The sequence below is a fragment of the Anopheles gambiae genome, chromosome 3 (genome assembly GCF_943734735.2).
Source record: "Anopheles gambiae chromosome 3, idAnoGambNW_F1_1, whole genome shotgun sequence".
In the NCBI taxonomy this organism is placed as follows: domain Eukaryota; kingdom Metazoa; phylum Arthropoda; class Insecta; order Diptera; family Culicidae; genus Anopheles; species Anopheles gambiae.
Window position 1 is genome coordinate 64,260,796 of NC_064602.1, and position 22,338 is coordinate 64,283,133.

At 43.2% G+C, this 22,338-nt stretch overlaps 4 protein-coding genes across 4 annotated transcripts; 2 read left to right on the plus strand and 2 right to left on the minus strand.

Moving 5' to 3' along the window:
• Positions 1 to 38: 38 nt before the first annotated feature.
• LOC1275303 (protein LTV1 homolog) lies at positions 39 to 2,253 on the minus strand. The gene is made up of 5 exons (XM_061659561.1): positions 2,072 to 2,253; positions 1,794 to 1,973; positions 810 to 1,606; positions 482 to 742; positions 39 to 410 (listed from the first exon to the last, which is right to left on the minus strand). Exons 1-5 carry the CDS (start codon positions 2,072 to 2,074, stop codon positions 164 to 166), a joined length of 1,488 nt encoding a protein of 495 aa, XP_061515545.1. The 5' UTR covers positions 2,075 to 2,253; the 3' UTR covers positions 39 to 163.
• A 1,778-nt stretch (positions 2,254 to 4,031) lies between these two features.
• Positions 4,032 to 6,969, plus strand: LOC3291118 (testis-expressed protein 10). The gene is made up of 3 exons (XM_061659544.1): positions 4,032 to 4,119; positions 4,187 to 5,578; positions 5,648 to 6,969. The coding sequence occupies exons 2-3, from the start codon at positions 4,794 to 4,796 to the stop codon at positions 6,912 to 6,914; spliced, it is 2,052 nt and encodes a 683-aa protein (XP_061515528.1). The 5' UTR covers positions 4,032 to 4,119; positions 4,187 to 4,793; the 3' UTR covers positions 6,915 to 6,969.
• Positions 6,970 to 13,383: 6,414 nt separating this feature from the next.
• Positions 13,384 to 15,436, plus strand: LOC1275305 (retinoblastoma-binding protein 5 homolog). Its single transcript, XM_061659602.1, has 5 exons — positions 13,384 to 13,533; positions 13,612 to 14,039; positions 14,125 to 14,306; positions 14,378 to 14,497; positions 14,567 to 15,436. Exons 1-5 carry the CDS (start codon positions 13,515 to 13,517, stop codon positions 15,339 to 15,341), a joined length of 1,524 nt encoding a protein of 507 aa, XP_061515586.1. The 5' UTR covers positions 13,384 to 13,514; the 3' UTR covers positions 15,342 to 15,436.
• Positions 15,437 to 16,944: 1,508 nt separating this feature from the next.
• Positions 16,945 to 21,993, minus strand: LOC3291116 (inositol polyphosphate 5-phosphatase OCRL). The gene is made up of 9 exons (XM_558090.4): positions 21,493 to 21,993; positions 20,417 to 20,597; positions 19,824 to 20,337; positions 19,562 to 19,721; positions 19,310 to 19,488; positions 18,703 to 19,060; positions 17,883 to 18,636; positions 17,551 to 17,784; positions 16,945 to 17,454 (listed from the first exon to the last, which is right to left on the minus strand). Exons 1-9 carry the CDS (start codon positions 21,568 to 21,570, stop codon positions 17,282 to 17,284), a joined length of 2,631 nt encoding a protein of 876 aa, XP_558090.4. The 5' UTR covers positions 21,571 to 21,993; the 3' UTR covers positions 16,945 to 17,281.
• Between the last annotated feature and the right edge of the window lie 345 nt (positions 21,994 to 22,338).

The window sequence follows — 22,338 nt, forward strand, 5'->3', positions numbered from 1 at the left end:
TTCTCAAAAATAATCGAATGCTAATGCACTAAAAACCATTCCGTTTTTACAAGATATTTCGCTTTATGTAAATAGCAAAGCAAAACACATTTCAATATAAGTAACATACATGGAGAACAAGCTTACATTACACGAGCCGATAGCAGGCGATCGTGCGAAACTTTCAAACAATCTTTTGGCCTGCGTTCATGCGGCAGTTGATCTTGTTTTTCTCCTGCAGTTGCTTCTCGTGCTTAAATGCCAGCGTGTTTGCCTTGCGCTCTATCCTGCGTTCGGAGCGGTATTCTTTCAGCAACTTTTTGCGCTCCCGCTTTTCCTCGGGCGTTTCATCCTTGGGCCGGATCGAGAGTACACTTAGCGTGGAAATAACGCTTCCATCGCAGAGCGATTTCGGACCGGCAGGTTTTTCACTGGAAAACAATGGAATGGGAATGATTAGCTACATGGAAGGGGCAAAACGTAAGCGACAAACGAAAATTACCTTCCTCCCTGCTCCAGCCGGGCAATGGATTTCATCGTCAGCTTACCGCCCTCTGCACCGAGCACATTTTCCGGCAGTCCCGTTTTCGGATTGATGAGAATTTTGCGTGCCTTTTTGGGTTCCTGTATCAGCTTCGGATGGTTGTAGATGTTGCTGTACGTGGAAAGGATACTTTCACAGTCCCATTTTTTCTGTTCCCCATCCTCAACCTGCATTGCGACCTCCTCCTCCTCGGAATTATCATCCTGCAGCTGCGTTAGACTGTTGCAAATAATAATAAAAAAAGTCAGTTTGTACACAACTTTAGTCCATTGCAGCTCCACCTTACCGCTCTCGGATCCATTGCTTTTCATACTCGGCATCGTATACGGCATCACGTTCGCGCTTGAATTCAGCCGCACAACGCAACAGCACATCATCGTTCGGATCCACGTGCCCTTCGATTTCCTCACAGTCCAGTGGACCCACCTCCGGATCGTCGTACTGTTCGAAGAACTTCTCGAAACGATCATCCAGCAGCGTCAGCTGCTCGTTACGTCGGATCACGCTGCTAGACATGGAGTACTCCGTGAAACGGGACTTTGTTTCCTCCCGCCCGTACCGATCATCAAGCGGGCCCAGCCCATCTCGCTCCTCTGTGTCCGAATAATCGCCCTCCATCTCGTCCGAATCGAACTCGTGTTCACCCCCTTCCTCATCGAACCAATCCTCACCATCTTCGTCTTCGTCACCGCCGGCCCCGGGCTGCATTGCAAGCTCCATGAAATTATCCTCCAGCTGATTGTCCGGATTATTGAAGTCGAAATCTTCGTCCAGCGCAGCCACCACGTCTGGATCCCAGTCGGGACGGGGTCCGCGCGTAACTTCGGCCGCTTTCTTCATGAGGCCATCCTTTTCCTCAAACTCGGAAGCAAACACAGAGCTTGGCAGTTTGATGCGCGACACTTCTTCCACGCCATTTTCTTCCCCTGTTTCAGCTGCTGGCTTGGGGGATGGTTTCCCCGCCACCGGTTCCCAAACAACCTCATTGCGGCCCGGTTCCCGCAGATGCTGCAGGTAGTCGTAATCGTCGTCGAAGAAAATGCCAAACTTTGCCTGCTCCTTCTTACGCTTGGCAGCGTCAATCTGGAATGGGTACAAGAAAATTGTAAATTAGAATCAGAAACATATCCAGATCACTTCCGAGCATCCTATTTACAGCAACGTTCTTGCGATTCGTAGCCGCTTCCAACATAGGAACAGGCAACTAGAAGCAAATTCCGCTGTTTTCCCTCAATTTCCCCCCTTAGCTAATGTCAACACTACCACTCACCTTTCCTTCCGCTACCGGTCGGTTACTGTTCGCGATCAAGCTCGCGTACTTGGGCGGCACTCTGACCGGTACCAGCACATGCTGAGGGGCCGTCTCGTCCACGTACAGTGGATCGTGCTGGCTTCGGTTCACCAACCGGAACGTGACCGCCGTCTTCTTGTCGATAAACTTTTTCTTTCCCTGCAAGCAAGTACGATTGTCGGGCATTGGTTAGGACGGCCAGCAACATAGGATTGGTGTGGTAAGACGGTACACTTCAGTTGAATGTCTATGCTTACCATGGTTGTTGAGGAAAAGTTGCACCTTTAACAAGCGATAAGCTCTTTGCGGGATAGAAAATACCGAAGAAAATCCGATTTTTTCTAGCACCCCGACACAAAACTCGCGTGTTTGCAATCAAGGTGTTTTTAGAAAAGAAAAGGAAATGTCAAACGTGCTGCGCAGCCAAAGTGGCCAGATTATTTTTGCGGTTTTCGGTAGGTGCATCAAAATTTTATCGGTAGTTTTCGGTAGGAGTTTAAGATTTTTTCGGTAGTTTTCGGTAGGCTTTGAAGTGTTGAGCGGGGGGGGGGGGGGGGGTTGTCGGAGATGGAAGCTAATCTGTCCCACGAAGAGCAGCACGAGAAAATAACATCTTTTATTTATTTAAAGGAGATAGTTTAGATTTAGTTCATAGCGGTCACGTGAGGCCTTTCTGAAGTGTCGATCTGAAAATTGTACTAGGAAATTTAATCCAACAAATCGTTGGGACTCTAGCAGCAATTGAACGCGACATCGAACATGAAAAATATATGCACACTTAAAAATATTTCACGACCTCGGTTAAAAAACTGCCGAAATCCGTCGTCTCTTTCGATTCTTGCTGATATGTCAGTTGAAAAAACCCAGTAGCCGAAAATCAGTACCATTTAAAACTGAAATATCAGTTAAATAAATATTTGAACCGAAACTCGGCAACACAATATGCCGAGCACATACGTTAACACTGCTGTCACCGAGATAATCCGTCAAAATAACCGAGATTTCAGCTTTACTACTTGGATTAGCCGAGGCTCGGTATTCTATCTGTCATTCGCCATTCTGTTAATCTCGTGCTAATGAAACGAAAACCTGTCGGAGTGATGTTGTGATGTAAAATTAAAAATGTAAAAAAAGTGAAAATGAGTCTCTCAGCGTGAAAAAAACAAGAATCAGTAGCGTGCGATCGAGCACAGGTATGGAGCGGGGTTGGAAACTCCATCAGCGCACGCAACCGGTGCTCTTCAGAGCGTCGCTCGGAGCAGTCCCTATTCAAGGATCAGATGAGGAAGCTAATCCGGTTGGTTCAACCTTTGCCAGACCGTTCAGACTTCCAGGATTCATTTCCGGTCACCTACACGAGGTAAGTATCAACACTCGATCACATGAAATCTAAAAAGGGTTTACTCAGACTTGTTTCACTCTGCCCGCTTTACAGAACCGTGCCTGTACCAGTGCCCGCTCCTTGTCCGGCTCATTTTCCTGTACCGGTACCACATCCAAACGCTGTGCCCCATCCGGCGGTTGAATCGGCGCCTGTCCCAACGCTTTCCATCACATCAAAAAACCCATTTGATACGCAAATAAAATCACTAAAATAAAAATAAAATGTTTTTATATTTAGCCGAGATCTCGATTTGTTCTAACCGAAAATCTCGGTTAAACGTAAACGTCAAAACAAAATGACATTAACCGAGATGTCGGCAACATAAATTTTACCGAGATCTTTGCCGAGATCTCAGTTGTGCAGATGTCGGCAAAAATTAACCGAGATTCGGCAAATTTTTTTAAGAGTGTGGGATTTTACATGTTCGATGTGTTAACCCACAAATCGAACATGTGAACATGTGAACATTTTTCATGTTCGATGTCGTGTTCTGTTGCTGCTAGAGCGCCGGGTTACATTATCTGTCAAATTGCATATACAATTTTATCAGCGCGTTCGACTTCTTGAAGTGCAGACATGGGCCTTAGTTGTCTCTGTTGATCTCCTGGTTCTAGTTGCTAGTGATTTCCATTTCCATATATATATTTCCTAGAGTTTTATACATTAAGTGATTTGGGAAATGGTTATATGACTTTTTGGTTAGTATTACAAAAAAATCCTTCGGAAGGATAAATGAAAAATCGGTAGTTTTAGGGGGCTCATCTGTGAATTGGTAGGCATATCAAAAATAGGTAGGAATACAGATAAATCGGTATTTCTGGTCACTCTGTGCGCAGCTGAAACTGCAACAACAACAAGAAAAACAACAATCAAAACACACACACGCGAAGGAGGTGCATTGCTTGTGAAATTAATATTTATGTAAGTTTTGTGATACAAATCGTGCCCAACAGCAGCTTCGATAACCTCAGATGCATTGTAATTTTAGCATCGATCGTACAGAATGGGCGGCTGGGCGTTGGAAATCGGAAAAATGGCCCTCTACATGACCTTCCCGGTGGCAATGTTCCACTGGTTCAATCAGCCGGAATATTTCGAGAAGTGGGTGACCGATACGAGACGGCAGCTGTACCCACCGGAAAACCCACAGCACCGGGCTGAGATCGAGAAGTGCATCCGCAACGTACGGGACCGCCACGATCAGGAGCTGCTGAAGGCACTGGAAGAGATGGAGAATAAGGAAAAGAAATAATCGACTGTGCCGCTGCAATCATTCTTCGCAATGTATATAATCTGTTTTTCGTTAGAATAAAATTAAAGCTAGTAGTCGCTATGATGTTGAGCTCAATACATGTTGTCGTTTTATGTTGAAAAATTGTGATAAATTTTTTTGTAAAAGTATCAAAACTATATTGCCCAGTCAAAAAAGTGTATCAAACATCCAACAAATTAGTTCAGCCCGGTGAAAAATATCAGAATGTTGATCGAATGATGTCAAAATAGCACGTGCGCGGTTTGTTTACTTGCATTCGTACACTTGCCGGTGTTGCAGGTTTTCGTTTCGGTTGGAATTTCCTCAAAAAGTAGCCGTAAAAATGGGTGGAAGCTCGAAAAAGTTCAAAAAAGCAGAAAAATCCAAGATCAAACTAAAGGGAGCCAAACTCCCGAAAGGTGCCAATGTGACGAAAACAAACTTCAAAGTGCGCAAAATAGTCGTACCGGATCAGCTGAAGCAGCGTAATCTGACCAACGCAGCGGTACTGTCCAACAAAAACTTAACCCTGAAGGATTGCCTCGCCAAACTGAAGCTCAACAATGTGTCGTCCAAAATCGAAGGACTGCGCGGAGTGCGAGAAATCATCACGAAAATGCCGTCGGAGCTGCACCGGATGCTCAGCTCGGTGGTCAAAGACGTCTCCAGCCTTTCCATCGACATTGAGCACGATGTGCGGAGGGACGCGTACAAAACGCTCGGATGCATACTGGCCGCTTGTGGGCAGTCCGTGATGGTTCCGTTCTATGAGGTGCTGTTGTCCTTTCTGCGCTGCAGCATGACCCACATTCAGTCGCGAATCCAGGAAGATTCGCTCCTGCTGCTGGATGTACTGCTCCAGTACCTGCCGGAGCTGGTTGTGGCCAACCGGGACAAGATACTGCCGCAGTTTTTGGACATGATTTCGAAGCTGAGAACGGAATCCAAACCGGGCCGCACGCTGACGATCAATCTCGACAAGCAGTCGACAAGCACGCGGTGGCGCGTGAAGGTGCTCTCGCGGTTGACGGGAATATTGAAAATTCTTATCGACAGCAAGCGGACAAAAAATGAAACAGCAGAGCCGCTAGAGGAAGCTGTTTCGGTGGCGGAAGATGTAGATAATCCGTAAGAATAATGTTACATGCTCCTACGACATGGTAAAATTACTAACAACAATATTCCTCCTATTGTTAGGTTTGCTTCCAAGGTAGCCGATTATCAACCGGACAAAGCGGTACAAATCAATTACACGTTCGATAGAGCCAGCACAATGTTTTTACCAATCCAAAAGCGTCACCTCTATACGACCTGCCCGATGGATGTGTTGTTCCGCAAGACGACCGGCACGGATAAAGACCTCTCGCTGGGCGATCGGGTCGATGACGGCCGCAAGCTCAAGATGTACGTGGAGATGCTGATGCCAGTGCTGTTTGAATCCTGGCTAGAGGTCCGGCCAACCGGTACCGGTGCGGAACCGGGACAGGAGCACGCCCTAACGCAGGAAGCGGCCGCCACGCTCGAACTGTTGATGGCCATTTTCATACAGCTTTGGGATTTGACCGTTGAGTACTGCGGTGAAACAAACAACGACGATATGAAACGCTGGTTCCGGGAGGAGTACGGTGCCAAATTCTGTACCCACATTCTCGGCGGCTTCCCGTACTACCAGTCCGGCACGGAGACGAAAAGCCAACAGCCCAAGCGATCCAAAACGACGGCTCCGATTTTGAGCGAAAAAACGGTCGATGATCACTGCTATCGGCATAACTTCAACATCTGCTACTTTTACTGCTGCCTGCATGAGCAGTTCCGCGGAGGGAAGAAAAAGTCCCAGCCGTACACGAAAATTGTCGAGTACGTGAAGCGGTGCGTAATGAACTGGAAGTTCCGCGGTGCCGAAGCAACGAACCTGTTGCTGCAAGTCCTGCGCTACATGCTACTCGACACCGACTGTATGGCGGTTAATCAGGAAACGCGCACGCTGCTCCAAACGCTGCTGGAGGTGTACATAACGGCGAAGCTGCCGCAGGAAATCCGCAACCGCATTTTGGTGCTGTTTTGTGACATTATCGTGGGCAGCGATTCGCTATGGCGCCGGTACGGCCAGGAGCTGTTTACGCTCTGGCTCAAGATGTTGCCCAACTTGCTGTGCAAACCGTCGATCGATATGGAGGTGCTGAAGGCGCTGCTTTGTCTGGGGCAGCGTGGCAACGTACCGTTCCTGGAGGTGCTAGAAGCGAATGCGAAGCAGATTGTGGCGAACATGGAAACGATTCGTGTTACGAATGAAGCGGAACAGGGCGAAGGCTTTGTACTGATATGTAATTTACTGTTCTATGTTCGCAAACGGGAACTGATCAGAGAGTTGATCGATTTCGATGCGCTGGGACTGAAGGACGCTACGCAAAGGGAACGCTTGTGTAGTACGCTAGAACTTAAGCTAGGAATGTTACAGGAGTAAGTAATACAAATATCAGTAAAAATGATAAGAAATAAAAAAAAATCAAAGAAATTCATAACAACGCGCTTTTTAATTTTATTTTTCGAATGACAAACATTTTGTTGCAGCCTGTACAATCTGGCAACACTGCCACAGCGTATACGCTAGTGATGGGAAAATGTTCCGGAACAAATTGAGTGGATCGAATCCGTTCACTCATTGAGAGGTGCAGATCCACTCTAACGTCCGGGGTACATTTTCCTTACTAGCTAGTGTAATTTCGATTTTCACTACCATATCCGGCGGTGGCTGGTGGAAGCTTTTTTTGGTGAAAAGGAAAAAAAGTACGAACGTACACAACATATGAAATACGTACACAACATATTTATCTATCAATTATAAAGCTTTTCCAGTCCATTTTAAGTATAAAACATGGAAAAATAACATTTTTCCCCGAGTTACGTGATACTCTAACTATGTGAATTTTTAGTTTTGACAGTTCATATGTCAAATTGGTACAATTTCTTCAAAAAATTTCCACAGTCTCATTCTAACAGTGGTTGAAGGATCATCTCTTTTTCTCACAGTGAGTTTGATACGAAGTGACACAAATATACACGAACATTTAAACACTACACAAATTACACACAGTTCCAAAATTTCGAAAATATTAAATATACAGAAAATAAGGTGGTAAGAAAGAACATAAGTGACGAAGATGGGGGGGGATCCCCCCGGGGGGAGTAGGATTTTCGGATCCTGGTGGTGGATCCTGGATCCCGGATTGGTGAGGATTCCGGTAAAACAAAAAAACGGAAAAAATAACAGAGGTGAGCGAATTATTATAAACGATTCATATGAACCGGAAGAAATCTTCTTAATCGTGGAAAGTGTAACAAAAGGCAAAAGCTTAGCCACATACAACCCTTTTCTCTTTGCAAAGGCAACAGAAAACGCCATTGGAAATGCGCCATTGCAAACTACATTACTTAGAGATGGGAAGATTCTCATCAAGGTGAAAAACAGAAAAGATGCAGAAAAATTAAAAAAAATAAAGCTTAGTTGGGGAAAAACGGAAATACAAGTAAAAGTAGAAGAACACAAAACCCTTAATTCTTGCAAGGGTATAGTGAGATGTGATGCCTTCAAATTTATGACGGAAAATGAATTGAAAGAGGGATTAATCAACGATCATGTGTCAGACGTATATATTTTCAAAAGGAAAAACTTTAATGGTGAACTTGCTAATACAAGAACAGCCATCATAACATTCGAAAAAACTAAACCACCCAAGGATATACACATAGGATATTTTAAGGAAAAAGTGGAATTATACATCCCTCTACCAATGAGATGCATGAAATGCATGCACCTCGGTCACATTAAAGCGAAATGTTTTAGGGAAAAAAAATGTGCCAAGTGCAACGAAAATTTTCACGAGACATGTAACAATCCCCCCAAATGTGCAGAATGTGGAGGCAACCACTCTACCCTAGACAAAGAGTGCCCGATATTTAAAGATGAATACGAAATAAAAAGAATACAAACTATAAACAGAATCACACTCAGAGAGGCTCGAAAAATACGCAGAGACGCAGTGCCTGCAATTCCTAGGACGTACCTAAAAGAAACTTTCGCGAATACAATAGCTAGAAATAATAGGGAACATACCAACACAACAACTAACAACCAACCAGAACCAGAAAACGAAGAAGAACAAAACAACCAAAGAATAATCATAGAAAAAGTAACAGAGACTCCAAAGAACCAAAAATCAATACAATCGATCGAACAAAACGAAACGGATCACATAACAACAAAATACATTGTAAACAGAACAGAAAATAACACAGAAAATGAAAATTACATAACAAACAACTACCAAGAAAATGAACAAACAATAAGAAAAAGAACAAGAAGCGAAACAATAAATTTCAGTGACACAGAGGTATATCTGAGTGAATCAGAAGTATACCAAAGTGACACTGAAAATTCTAGATACTTAAATGCAGCAGAAGAGTTAACCCCACCAAATAATTAATAATTTGATTTGACAAGGTGTGAGCAGGAAAAATGATTTTTTTCAATATTATCCAAGCAAACATACAATCACTGAGAAAAAACAAAGAAGAACTTAAACATCTCACGCAAACACAAGACATTCATGGAATATGCCTACAAGAGACATGGACCAAAAAAATAAGAATATTAAAATACCAGGGTACAACACCATTAAAACAGATAGGTCAGATGGCTATGGAGGAAGCTGTATCCTTATAAGAAAAGGAATAAAATACAAAGAAATCAACATCACAAATCAAGTAGAAACAATTCAAACCACAGCAATAGTAACACTCAAAACAAAAATGACTATTATATCAATATACATAGCACCACAGGCAAGCAATATAGAGATAAAAAATACAATAGCCCAAATAATACACAATACCAAAGACATGAAAAAAGTTTTAATAGTGGGTGATTTCAATGCGCACCACAGATATTGGGGAGATGATAAAACCGATAAAAAAGGTGAAATCATCCTGGAAGAATTTGAAAATTCAGAATTAATAATCCTACATAACAATACATACACATGCATTCCAACAGACAAAAACAAAAGAAAAACTTCAATAGACCTATCAATAATATCAAAAGATATATTCCTAGAAACAAACAAACAAATCACAGACTATCATATAGGAGGCAGCAACCACAAAGTAATAAAAATTACCCTAAAAATTAAAAACAGCTGCTCACCCACATTCGTTATAAATAAAAATAAAACATGTAAACAAATAAATGAACTAGATCACACAAAAATTAACACAATAAAACAATGCATCAATAAAATCAAACAGATAACTAAAAATAATACTCACCGAACAAAACATAAACTAAAAGTATGGTGGAATGAAGAATTAAAAACTGCCTTTAAGAATCGAAACATAGCCAGAACTTCCTTTAATAATTCACGCACTATAAAAAACTCAATGGAATGCAAGAAAAGAACAGCTATCCTGATTTATAAAATAAAAAAAACATAAAAGAGAACTATTTTACCACACTCTAGATAGTATAAACTCCCAAACTAATACCAAAGAACTATGGGACTTAGTATACAACATTAACAATAACAAAAATCATGCCAAAGAATCGAACATTATACACAATGATAATAAAATAGCCAAAGACTTTTTAGATTTAAACTTCGAAAAAAATAAATTATCCAAATTTAGAACAGATACAAACAATGCAACCCAAATAGACATGGAATTAATTAATAAGGAAATATGGACGGAATTACTAAAAAACAAGAAAAATACAGCACCAGGAATAGACAAAATAACTTACGAAATGCTTCGTAGCATAAACGAAGAAACACTCAAGATCATCATAAAAGATGCAAACAATATGTGGATGAAAGGAAAAATACACAAAAATCTAAAACAAATCAAAATTATAGCCATACCAAAACCAGAAAAAGATCCAAACAATATAAACAATTACAGACCAATCGCACTCATTCCGACTCCTACAAAAATTCTAAACTCTGCAGTACTCCTCAAACTAAATAGACACATAGAATTAAGAAAGATTCTACCAGAAACCTCTTTTGGATTTAGAAAACACAAAACAATAAATCAATGCATAAATTACCTAACAAATCAAGTATACCAAAACAAAAGGAAAAATAACATGACCGGGGCAATATTTATAGATTTAGAAAAGGCATATAACAAAGTCAAAACCAAAACACTGATACAAAAATTAATTAACGCTAACACACCAAACCAAATAACTCTATGGGTTACTAATTTCCTTAAAAATAGAACAGTAGAAATAGAAAGTAACACAAAGATCAAAATGCTAGTCACTAACGGATTACCCCAGGGAGATGTAATGTCCCCAACTCTATTCAATCTATATACCAAAGATATACACAATAAAGTAACAAATGAAAACACAAAATTAATACAATATGCAGATGACTTTGTGATAATTGCCAGAGGAAAGGACCAAAACGAATTGAAGACCAGTCTTCAAACATCTTTAAATTCATTCATAAACGAAATAGAAGAACTAAATCTCCCCATAAACACGGACAAAACTAAATATATGATATTTAACAATAAAAACCAAAATTTCAACCTCAACATACGAAACACACAAATAGAAATAACCAACACATACAAATACCTCGGCACCATAATAGACAATAAGCTTAAATTTCATAAACACATAGAATACCTGAGAAATAAAGCCATAGATAGACTAAACATTTTAAAAATACTATGCGCAAAAATAACAATCTAGACCCACAAAAAGCTCTAATAGTATACAGGTCAACTATGCGAAGCATATTTGAAACGGGCTCATCATACTTAAACAATAGCAACAAAAGCAATAGGAAAAAAATAAATACAACAATTAACCAAGCGATACGCAAAGCTACAGGATGCACAAAAACGACACCCATCAACACCTTGCACGCTATTGCAGCCGAGATCCCATTCCAATTCAGATCTAAATTCATAGCACGTAAAGAACTAGCAAAAATAATAGTATATTCACACATATTAAGAAAACAAATAAATAAGATAAAAGATAATAACTACAATAATAAGTCAAAATCATACCAAGAGAAAATATATGAAGAAGACTACAACATTTTAAAACATCTATCCATTAGCCAAATGAACAACATTGCAACAAAAATAAACATAGACACAACACTTAATAAAGAAATAGGTACCAAAGCAAACAAAAATAAAGAGACGATTAAATCAATAACCTTAGAAAAGATGAAAAACTACAACAATAATGGACCAACAATTTTTACGGATGGTAGCTTAAAAGATTCTTAATATCTTAATTTACATAAAAGATAGAAAACATAACATATACAAAGAATATAAAATTAAAAACATAGCATCAATAGCAACAATAGAACTGATAGCCATCGAAAAAGCTCTGGAGATAGCTAAAAAATATAAGATGAAAAACATAATCCTATATACTGATAGCCTGACCTCATGCAACATCCTAAAAAAAGCACAAAAAGAACCACAAATAGAAGGAATTATATATAACATATTACAAAGATGCACCAGCACTAACACACAAATTGTTTGGATACCGTCGCACGTAGGTATAAACGGAAACGAAGTCGCAGACGAATTAGCGAATAAAGGATGCCTAACAAGTATAGAATTAGACAATAAAATAAGGTTTACTGATGCCAAAGATTTGTACCGTAAGGAAATGGAAAAACAGGCTACAGAATGGTACACAAATGAGTCCATTACTAAAGGACAGAAATTCCTTAATTTTCAAACTGAATTCAAAACTGAAATTTGGCACAAAAACATAAAAATTAGCGGGAAACAAATAAAAATAATGAACAGAATATTATCCGGGCATGACTATTCAGATTACTGGCTAGCCAAAATGAAAATAACCCAAAAAGGTGAATGTGAAAATTGCAGAAAATCAAATACAGGATGGCACATGATCTTTGACTGCCCTAAATACAATAATAATAACAATAACAATAACAATAGAACAAAATTTGAAGATTTCCGAAAAACATGGAGAGAACCCTCTGGAAAAACAATAAGGCAAATTATAAATTTCATAAAACAAAATCACATAGAAATATGAAAATAATGAGAGGAAAAGGAGAAACATCTTTTATCTCTTCCTGCAATGGAAGATCATTTAAAGAAAAAAAAATCTCCCTAAAACCTCAAAAAAAAAAAACAAACAAACAAACAAACAAACAAACAAGAGAAAAAAAATAATAGCATAGATAACTATAATTAATTAGAGAAATAAATGGAACAACACAAACAGATGGAAACTAACTGAATTTTGTTTTCAAAACCCAGTATAGTTACCCACACACACATACACACCAAATTCAAAAAAACGGACACAAAAACAACACCCAACAGACAACACAAAACAATCTGAGTATCAAACCCCGTGAAATAAACGATGTGACAACCAAATACTGAAAGAAGAGAAAAAAAATAAAAAAAAAAAATAAAGAGAAATAGACTGCAAGGTCTCTCTAACAATCAAGATGGTCAACCTCTGATTATGATGTCCCACAACATCATAGGAGGACAAACCCCATCACCCAAAGAAGAAGAAGAAGAAGAAAAAATTTCCAATTCAAAATAAATTGCAGTTTTGCTAAAAGTTTGAAATGGCTAAAATAACAGATATAACCGAATTTTCTCCACGAATTGTACGAAATAAGTAGTAATGGACATTGAATTAGTAAAACACATCATAAATAACTTTTTATCATTCATAGTTTGGCTGAAAAACGTGATATTCGACTTACGTGAAAACCAAAGATAAGCGAATGTCCTTGGAACGCATTATTCGCGTAACTCTGCGAAAGACTGTACTCGAAGTAAATAGTGGAACCGTTCCACCAGGTTCGCACGTAATGTCCCATCACTATCATATCTACGCCAAGCGTTTGTTTACATCATCTAGCGTTTGTTGATTTGTTGTTGCCGCCGCTGTTGTTTTTGCAAGCCACCGTTTGTGGCGTGTTTTGTGGTGTTTCCGCGTTAAAAAGCGCACCAAGCGCATGCTAAAGCGATGAATCTGGAACTACTTGGTACGAGGGTAAGCTAGCAGCTAAAGAACCCATTCGCTAATCATTCTTTTCTCCCCCTCACCACAACCGCATTTGCAGAATCGTTCGGGCAAAACTATCCGGAAGAATTTGATGGCTCGCTGGACTGCATCTCGCTCGCGGTGACGTGCGCTTTCAACAAGTACGGCACCCTGCTAGCCGTTGGCTGTAACGATGGGCGCGTGGTCATCTGGGACTTTCTGACGCGCGGCATCGCAAAGATCATTTCCGCCCACGTACACCCGGTGTGCAGCTTGTGCTGGTCGCGCAATGGCCACAAGCTGCTGTCCGCCTCGACCGACAACAACGTGTGCATCTGGGACGTGCTTAGTGGGGACTGCGAGCAGAAGTATCGGTTTCCGTCGCCGATCCTGAAGGTACAGTTCCATCCGCGCAATGACAACAAGTTCCTGGTGTGTCCGATGCGCTACGCCGCTATATTGGTGGACGTCGGCGGTAAGCACGAGTGTTTGCCGCTGGATAATGATGTAAGTCGGGAAGGGCTCAAGGCTTTTGGGGGCGAGGGCAGTCAACATGGAATTGCGGCTTTTTTGCTTTTTTTTTATTTTCCAGGGCGATTTAAACATTGTCGCTGCGTTTGATCGTCGCGGAGAACACATCTATACCGGTAATGCGAAAGGAAAGATTCTGGTGCTGAACGCTAACACGCTCGAAATTGTGGCCAGCTTTAAGATTGTGCTGGGAAGTTCCAGCGTTACCGCCGTTAAGAGCATAGAATTTGCCCGACGAGGAGAGTAAGTGTCTCCGTGACGGAGGCGGGGGAGCAGTTTAACCCTTTGTTTTCTAATCTTTGTTTTCTCCGTAGAGCGTTTCTCGTGAACACTTCCGACCGTGTCATACGCGTGTACGACTCCAAGGAGGTGGTGACGTGCGGGAAGGACGGCGAACCGGAACCGATACAGAAGCTGCAAGATCTTGTAAACAAGTACGTATAAGATTGCCATTTTCAAGCAAATAACCGCTATTGACCACTGCTCTTCCCTATTCGCTACAGAACCACGTGGAAAAAGTGTTGCTTTTCGGGCGACGGTGAGTACATCTGTGCCGGAAGTGCTCGCCAGCACGCCCTCTACGTGTGGGAGAAATCGATCGGCAATCTCGTTAAGATCCTGCACGGTACCAAGGGCGAGCTGCTGCTCGACGTGGTCTGGCATCCGGTGCGGCCAATCATTGCCAGCATCAGCTCCGGGCTGGTGTCGATCTGGGCCCAGAACCAGGTGGAAAATTGGTCCGCCTTTGCGCCCGATTTTAAGGAGCTGGACGAGAACGTAGAGTACGAGGAGCGAGAGTCGGAGTTTGACATTACTGACGAGGACAAATCGGTCGACCTGGCGGCGGAATCGAAACAGGACGAGGAGGTGGAGGTGGACGTCGTGTCGGCCGAGCCGATTGCCGCCTTCTGCAGCTCCGACGAGGAATACGAGGATGAGCATGCGCTTCAGTTTCTGCCGATGGCACCGGAGGTGGAAGACCCGGAGGATGGCTGGGGCTCGCAGGACAATGACACGCTTGGGGGAGGTGGAGGCGCTGCAGGTTTCGGTGCTTCGGTAGGAGCGCTCGGTGGTGGTAGCGGTGCCGGCAGTGGTGGAGGTGGGTCGGATTCGATGAAGGAAAACGAACCTTCGATGAAGAAGCGTAAAACGAGCCAGTACGAGATAGCACTGGACAATGCACCGATCGACGACGTGCATCCGTTGCTGCAGAACAAAACGAACAAAGACAAACAGTCGACCACGAGCAAGAAAGCAGCTGGACGTCCGCGGAAATGAACGACGGGCTTTGGGAATAATGCCGTTGCCGAGTGTTTGTTGGCCGTGAAAATGTAAAGTGCAAAAAATGGAAAATACATCTTTTTAAATCTCAATCATCAATTGCACAGTTTGTATATCCCATCAGCTTACGCCGGTACAGAACGTATTATGAATGCTGTTTGTTACTTAGGCCAACCTACACAAAACGATGGTGCCGAAACCCATCTAGGTCTTGGAACAGTTTCCCTTCCTGTTTTAGTTTAGAAATTGATCGTTATTCTAGAATCAATTTTGCTTCAGATCCTGAACCTATTGCGAGCGTACACACGTGCCGCCCAAATAAGCCTAAGTTATACAACAACATTTCGAAAAAGTCTGTTCCATCGCGTTCCAGCGTCCACCCGACGATTACCAAACCGAACCGAATAGTTGTGTTCTTTAAGCCTGTGTGCGTATTTGGTAGCAGCAGTTGTACTGCTTACCTGTCGTATGCCGCTGTGATACCGAGGCGCATAGGCAACGCATCTAGAGGACATGTGTAGCCGTGAGGAAACTTTTATGTGTCTCTTTTACCTTGTCCTTCCCTTCATATCCTGATTAGTGAAGCATACATACCTTTCAGGTACGTTCAAAGTATAATAATAAGCTCTATCCCTTTTACGTTAATAGTGAAGATAGAATCGTGTGCTATCGGTTGTCCATTCGGGTATGGGCAATCCCGTGAGCGTCGTGTGTACATAGACATTCAACCCGATATAGATCGGTAATCTATTCGGCTTCTGAAACAATCAGTAATGGGAGACATGAAGCTTTCGTCGGAATCGATTCCAGCTAGCTCCGAAGTTTTCTGGAATCGATTCCGGATAGTAGGTCCGGAATTACAGAAGCCATTTCTGATTTCGGAGCCAATTCCGATTACGATTCCGGATCCGATTATGATTCCCGATCCAATTCCGTATCCAATTTCGGAGCCGATTCCAATTTCGGAATCGATTCGGGAGCCAACTCCAGAATCGACTCCGGATTCCACTCGGGAATCGGCTTCGTAGTCAATTTCGGAATCAGCTCCAGTATCGTAATCGGTTTCTGAATTGATTTCGAACCCGAAATCAGAATCAGGTAGGTTCGATTCCGAGCTCCCACCATTAGATACAATCCTCACCCCTATTCCGTTTATAGAACAGTGCCCAAACCCAAGGCTACCACTAATCCAGAACATCTATTTTTACAATCTAAACCATAGGTCTAAGATTGGATCCTGAACCTATGGAAATCCTAGACTTGAACCCAGTCCAGCTGATCGCGGGCCAGGAACTTTTTCGTGCTCTGGAACAGATACCGAAAATATTCGGGAATTTCGAAGTTAGTAATTTATATCCTAATCCTTTCCTGAAGCCCCTGCCAAATTTAGGTTGGTTTTGGACAGGTTTGTAACTGATGCCTTTCTTACCCCTAGAACTTTTATCGAACCTCTATCCTATTGAATCTTTTTTCGTTACTAGACTAGGTCTCATTCCATCGGTATGCAAGGGCCAACTATAAAAGGCGTATTATAAGGGTATAATTCTGCAAGCTATTCAGTGTGGTGCTTAAAGGTAGCAGTAATTAAATGTGTATAGCATTTCACATTGTATTTTGTGTATTTTTGCTGTTGCTTCTTTTCACATAACGTTTACAACACGGGCTGGGTTTCAACTTCAATATGAGTACACAAATGCTCTCCAAAACGGACGAGTGTAGTAGTAAGGTGTGTTATGGTGAGATTAGATTGAATTTAACACAAACACGAAACTTAAGGTCGAGTGTAAGCTACTATTGCTTCAAACCGTGGTACCTAACATCACCCGCAAACAAACCGCCAAGCGGCCGCTATACACTTTTATCTCGGCGTCTATCCGTACGATTAGGTTGGCGCGCTTGCACGCTCACGTTGAGGGTAATTCCAGAATTCCACCGTTTCAGAGTGTACTCATTTCCTGGCGAGCAAACTCGCGAACATTGTTGTTGAGCAGCGTCATCATGAACCGTCGCCGCTGGTCTCGCTCCCCTTCGGAATAGGCGTAAATACTGTTGCTAAATTCTGGCTTCGCCGGCAACTGGCTGCGAATCAGTATTCGACCGAAAAGACCCGCTAAAAGAAAGACAAAAGAATACGGAATGAGCGCACTTTTGCTTTATCTAAGCTCAGTGAAAACAGTGCAACTGCATATCCAGTGCAATAACCTACCAATCGTATCGATCCGGATTGACTTGTTCGCATTCCAGAAATCCTGCAAAAAGAGACAAATGTACAGAAAAAGGATCCGATTGACGGATTTAAGTTTGGTGCGCAGCAGCTCCTTGCAGCGTTCGAAATTATCGGACGCTATGATACACTCCCGTTCGCTGATCGTCACAACCGGTTCGGGAAGGGCTTCCAGCATCATCAGTAGCGCTTCGGCCGTTGTGTGTGGTGTACCAGCTGATGGATAGGTGCGAAGTAGAGCTAGTTAAGGATAATTTGAAGTCAAAATTTAAATGGAAATGCGTTACAAGAACACGTGCATAATAAAAGGATACGGAAATCATCCGTCGACCAGCTGTCCAGCCAGTCGCGGATTTCGAGCAGGTTAGCTGCGTCCGACTGTCCCAGCTTCCGGTCCAGCGTGAACAGCTGAGGCGTCTGCAGTCCCATCTTGCGCAGATTGTCCACCAGGCGCCAGATTTCGCGCGGAAAGCGAAGATTACTTCCCCCCACATCGTCCCCGACCAGATCGATCAGCTTTTCCTCGTGATCCAACGAAACCAGCTCGTGGATCGCGTACATCGATACCGGCTTGTTCAGCTTCATCAGCGTATCGAGCGACACCCCGAAGCAGCTCGGCTTGTACTCGCCGAAAATGGTAATAAATATATCACGCCCGTTTTCCACGTGCAGCACCAGTATGTCGAGCGGTACCTTCGAGCCGGCCTGCGCGTCCTTTAGCTTGCGAAGCATCTTGGAGGCGGCCGGTGCATTAACCAGTATGTCGATCCGAATGCTCAGACTGTTTCCGGTCAGCAGTTCGCCTTTGCTGTGGCTAATGTGAATGAAATCCTCGCACACCTGGCTGTTCCGATCGTCCTTGCAGGCGAACCGGAAGCGTACCGGCAGATGGCAGTTGTTCGCTACCAGCAGCTCGCGGGAGTACTTTTCATTGAACCGGATTAAGCCAAAGTCGAGATCGGTCTGTTCCACCGTAATCTGTGGTTGATTGTCGTTTTCGTACTTGTCGACAGTTTTCAGCACTTCTTCGCTTACTTTCTTCAGCTTTGCTTGGTCTTTTGCTTGGGCCTAAAATAAAAAGAATGGGTTAATTGACGAACCAAACGTTCCTGCACTGCTTTCCCTAATACTTACATCGACCTTAAAGTCTGCATAAACCGGTTTGTGATCACTTTTGCGCAGCTGCATCACACTATTGTACCGCAACATCTCTATCCGCTGGCCCTTCCACAGGATGCGATCACACCAGGCAGGCGTTCGGCTCTTTTCGCTACTGTCCCACTCATCCGTGCCGGGGTTGTATTTGTAGGTGGGTGGGAAAAGAATCTTGCCCTCCTTATAGTCTCGAAAGATGCGATTCCGGCGCTTTTCCACGTAGAGCTGGTCATGCTGGTACAGCTGATTGTAGTCGCGATCCTTCCGGTTTACGTACTCCTGAGACACTTCCGGTCCGTCTAAACGGTAGTTTAAGTCACCGATCCAAAATATATGACTAGAAAGAAAGGAAAAAAGAATGATGCCTGCATTATAACACTAAACAACAATTGCAATTCCTTATCTCTGCATGCGACATGGGTTTAGTCGTATCAGAACAAGTCCACCATAAGTGCTATTAGCTCTGATAAGCGATATGTTCGTGCAATCGCCACTATATCAACATTGCGTTTTTATCAAATTCTCCCCACAACTGGCTCAATTTTCTTTGGCCAAATCCAAACCAACCCCCGTGTCCCCTACTTACTGATGCTCATCGATTGACCGCATTCGAAAGCCATTGTCAAACGACATGCGCCGTATAATGTCGTCGTGATCGTCATTCCTTCGCTCCACCTCCTGCGTGTGCGCGGCCAGATGCGTGTTGACGAAACAGAAAAGGGCTTCATTCAGCTTGAAGCTCACCCCAACGCCTCCTTTATTGCCCTGCAAGGCGTAAAGCAAAATCGATCGTAATTTTTATAGCTGCCGAACGGCGATTGTCATAGACATTGCATACCCATTTCAACGTTCCGGTACCGACGGCAGCCGTAAGGCAATCGTTTATCTTCGGATAGATGGTACTTTTCACCGCCACGGTTAGCATCATACCCACCAACCGTACCGAGGCGAGCTCGGTATAAATGGCTCCCTTGTGAAGCCCGCTCATAACCTTATCACTGCAGGAGACAAAGGAAAAATACAAATTGAAAGTAAACGGAGAACGAAAAGTTCGATGAAAGCACGACACGTGCAAAATTAGAGCTTTCCCACACACTTACACCCATGTTCGATCGATTTTGGTTTCGTTCATCAGAATCTTTTCCGGCGTCCATTCAATCTCCTGAAACCCGACCGCATAGATATCGGGCGGACTGTCCGTGGTGGCGAGCCATTCCGGCAGCTCGATCGTTTCGGACGTCTGCCCGTTAACGTTCCAGGTGGCCGTGTACACGTGGTAAGGTTCGTACACGGTGTACTCATGCCGCCGCCGTTCGAGCTCCTCGCGGAACTTTGCGTCACGAGTTTTCGGCGCCTGGCTACCGTCGGCTACGCTCCGATCGATCGCCAGCAGACCGGTCCGCTCGTCCGCCGGTTTGTAGTAGTGCAGCCAGTCGAATGCGCCCGGCGAATGCACCGGTACGGCACGGTACGAAGCTTTAAGGTTTTTAAGACTGGTTAAAAAGTGTTCCTTCGCTGCGCTGATTTCCTCGGTAGCGTGGTAATAGTAAGTGGTGGGCTGATTATCCGAGAACACGGTAAACTGATGGCTGGACACGGAACCGAAGCTGGACTCTGGCGAGAGACAGAGAGAGAGGAATTTAGCAAAAATGGAGCGGAAATGGTAGAGCGTGTGGAAAAACGTGTTGCTTACCGGTGTTGACGAAAAATGATTCATTTATGGGGACCACGGCCACAATCGTTAGGTCCGATATGCTTTCCGGTGGTTCGCGGGAAACGGAAAATGAAAACAGTGCCGCCGATTCGCTGGAGCTGACCGTAACGAGCAGCCGGTTTTGGAAGTTGTTTCCAACGATTTGATACGCGGCTAGTATCTACAATGCAAACGGCCGTTGTGTTTGATCTGCTGGTTAAGGAAAATAGAAAACTAACCCTGGCCCCCGTCCCACGGTACAAGGCAAGGTGCCATATGTTTTGACAAATATGCTTATGTTGCGTTACTGTTACTGTTTTTTTTACTTCTAGAAGCCCGGATGCCAAACATTCGCGCAAATGTAAACATGTGTGCTCTGGTGAGGTATCGTGCGTCATCAAAATGCCAAATGCGGTTATCTTGATCTGGACCAACATCGGTTTCAGCGTTAGAGAAAAAAAAAATATACCCAAATCAAGCAATCACCAAGGCAGCGTGCCCAACACTCGATGAGCAATGTGTGCAATGTTCTGGTATGTTCAGACCTTCAGAATCATCTACACACACAAGCAAAAAACCCGCAAAAATCGTTTTCGTTTCACGATGTACACTGCGTCCGACAGGCCTCGCTGTACAGTATAATGGCCCTTTTGCACCCTTCTCCCGCCCATTCTTATCGTTGGCTAATTGTAAACAAACCACCAAGCACACGAAATGCATTCGATTTGGCAGAGCGAAAACGAACGCGCAATCTTCGTCTGGCAAGACGCTTGTTATTTTTTGGCTAATGACCTGAACACATTGCCTCATCTCCGGCACAGCACTGCAAAAGAGAAAAAATGTGCAGCACTGTAAGAGACGGCACCGAGGATTAAGCGTTTCTTTTTTTACCTTGAAGCTTATTTTGATTTCTTATCGTTTAGAGCTCGCAATTGAAAAAATAACTAATTCGATGCCTAGATTTACTCAGCACAATCTTCTCGCTCGGAACTACTGGCGGTGCTGGGGACCACAGGAGACGATAAGCTTCTATAAATGATTTTTTCATCCCCATGCCAAACACAATAAAAGGATACGGCCAGCACGGATTCGCCTTCACGGAACTTTTGTGTCACCGTACGGATAATGATGGAATCATGATTGGAACAGTTCATTTTCACATTCGCCAAATGGCAAAACCGAACCACGAACGCTGTACGCACAGACGCAAGACTGCAGTTTTCACTTTTTCCGTCGCGCAGCTTTTCACTTCCGCTGCGTGCTTTAACTCTTTAACACGCGTGTAGCTTCTGGTTCAATGCAGAAAACACATTGTTTTGCCCAACAAATTACACTTGTTGCCAGAAAGATTTCGTTTTCAGATACTTCTTTGGGTAGGTTCTACGGCTTCGTATTTTGTTGGAGTGTTTCTTTCATTTTTTTTATTTTGTGTAACTTTGACATCTGATCGAAGGTCCCCGTTGGGCAAGGCGGGGGTTTTTGACGTTCAAAAATAGCTGCATCTCGCTCATTTTCTCTAGCCGTCCTTTACTCACTTACAGTACTAGTTTCGAGGATAGCTTCTGTGCCCCCTCTACCACTTCACACGAAACACTTCGACATCCTTTGTCCATAAGCCTTTCGTTGTGTTGGTGACAATGTACGCGCATCATATACCGAGGTGTGTATGTTCTCGCTCGATGTGTCGTTTCTTTCGCGCACATGGCCGCGTGACAAATGTATACAACTTGGTGGTTGATACGAAATAGAAGTGCTCAATTTGGTTGATTATTTTGAATGAAAATCAACAGAAAATGGATACTCGTGTTATTTTCTTAATAGCTAAAAGGTTTTAAATTACTGTGCACCGCATAGGATCGCTGTTCAAAGTACTCGCACGCCCACAACACAGCGAGATTTGATCAGGCAAAAAATCCGACCAC

Coding starts and splice junctions, on each gene's coding strand:
- LOC1275305 (XM_061659602.1), top strand. Junction 14,307..14,377: donor GAATTTGCCCGACGAGGAGA/GTAAGTGTCTCC, acceptor TTTTCTCCGTAG/AGCGTTTCTCGTGAACACTT. Junction 14,498..14,566: donor CTGCAAGATCTTGTAAACAA/GTACGTATAAGA, acceptor TATTCGCTACAG/AACCACGTGGAAAAAGTGTT.
- LOC3291118 (XM_061659544.1), top strand. CDS start 4,794: ATGGGTGGAAGCTCGAAAAAGTTCAAAAAAGCAGAAAAATCCAAGATC. Junction 5,579..5,647: donor GCGGAAGATGTAGATAATCC/GTAAGAATAATG, acceptor TCCTATTGTTAG/GTTTGCTTCCAAGGTAGCCG.
- LOC1275303 (XM_061659561.1), bottom strand. Junction 743..809: donor AAGCAATGGATCCGAGAGCG/GTAAGGTGGAGC, acceptor TATTTGCAACAG/TCTAACGCAGCTGCAGGATG. Junction 411..481: donor CGGCTGGAGCAGGGAGGAAG/GTAATTTTCGTT, acceptor ATTGTTTTCCAG/TGAAAAACCTGCCGGTCCGA.
- LOC3291116 (XM_558090.4), bottom strand. CDS start 21,570: ATGAACTGTTCCAATCATGATTCCATCATTATCCGTACGGTGACACAA. Junction 19,489..19,561: donor GTACCGGAACGTTGAAATGG/GTATGCAATGTC, acceptor TACGCCTTGCAG/GGCAATAAAGGAGGCGTTGG. Junction 17,785..17,882: donor CTGGTCGACGGATGATTTCC/GTATCCTTTTAT, acceptor CCTATCCATCAG/CTGGTACACCACACACAACG.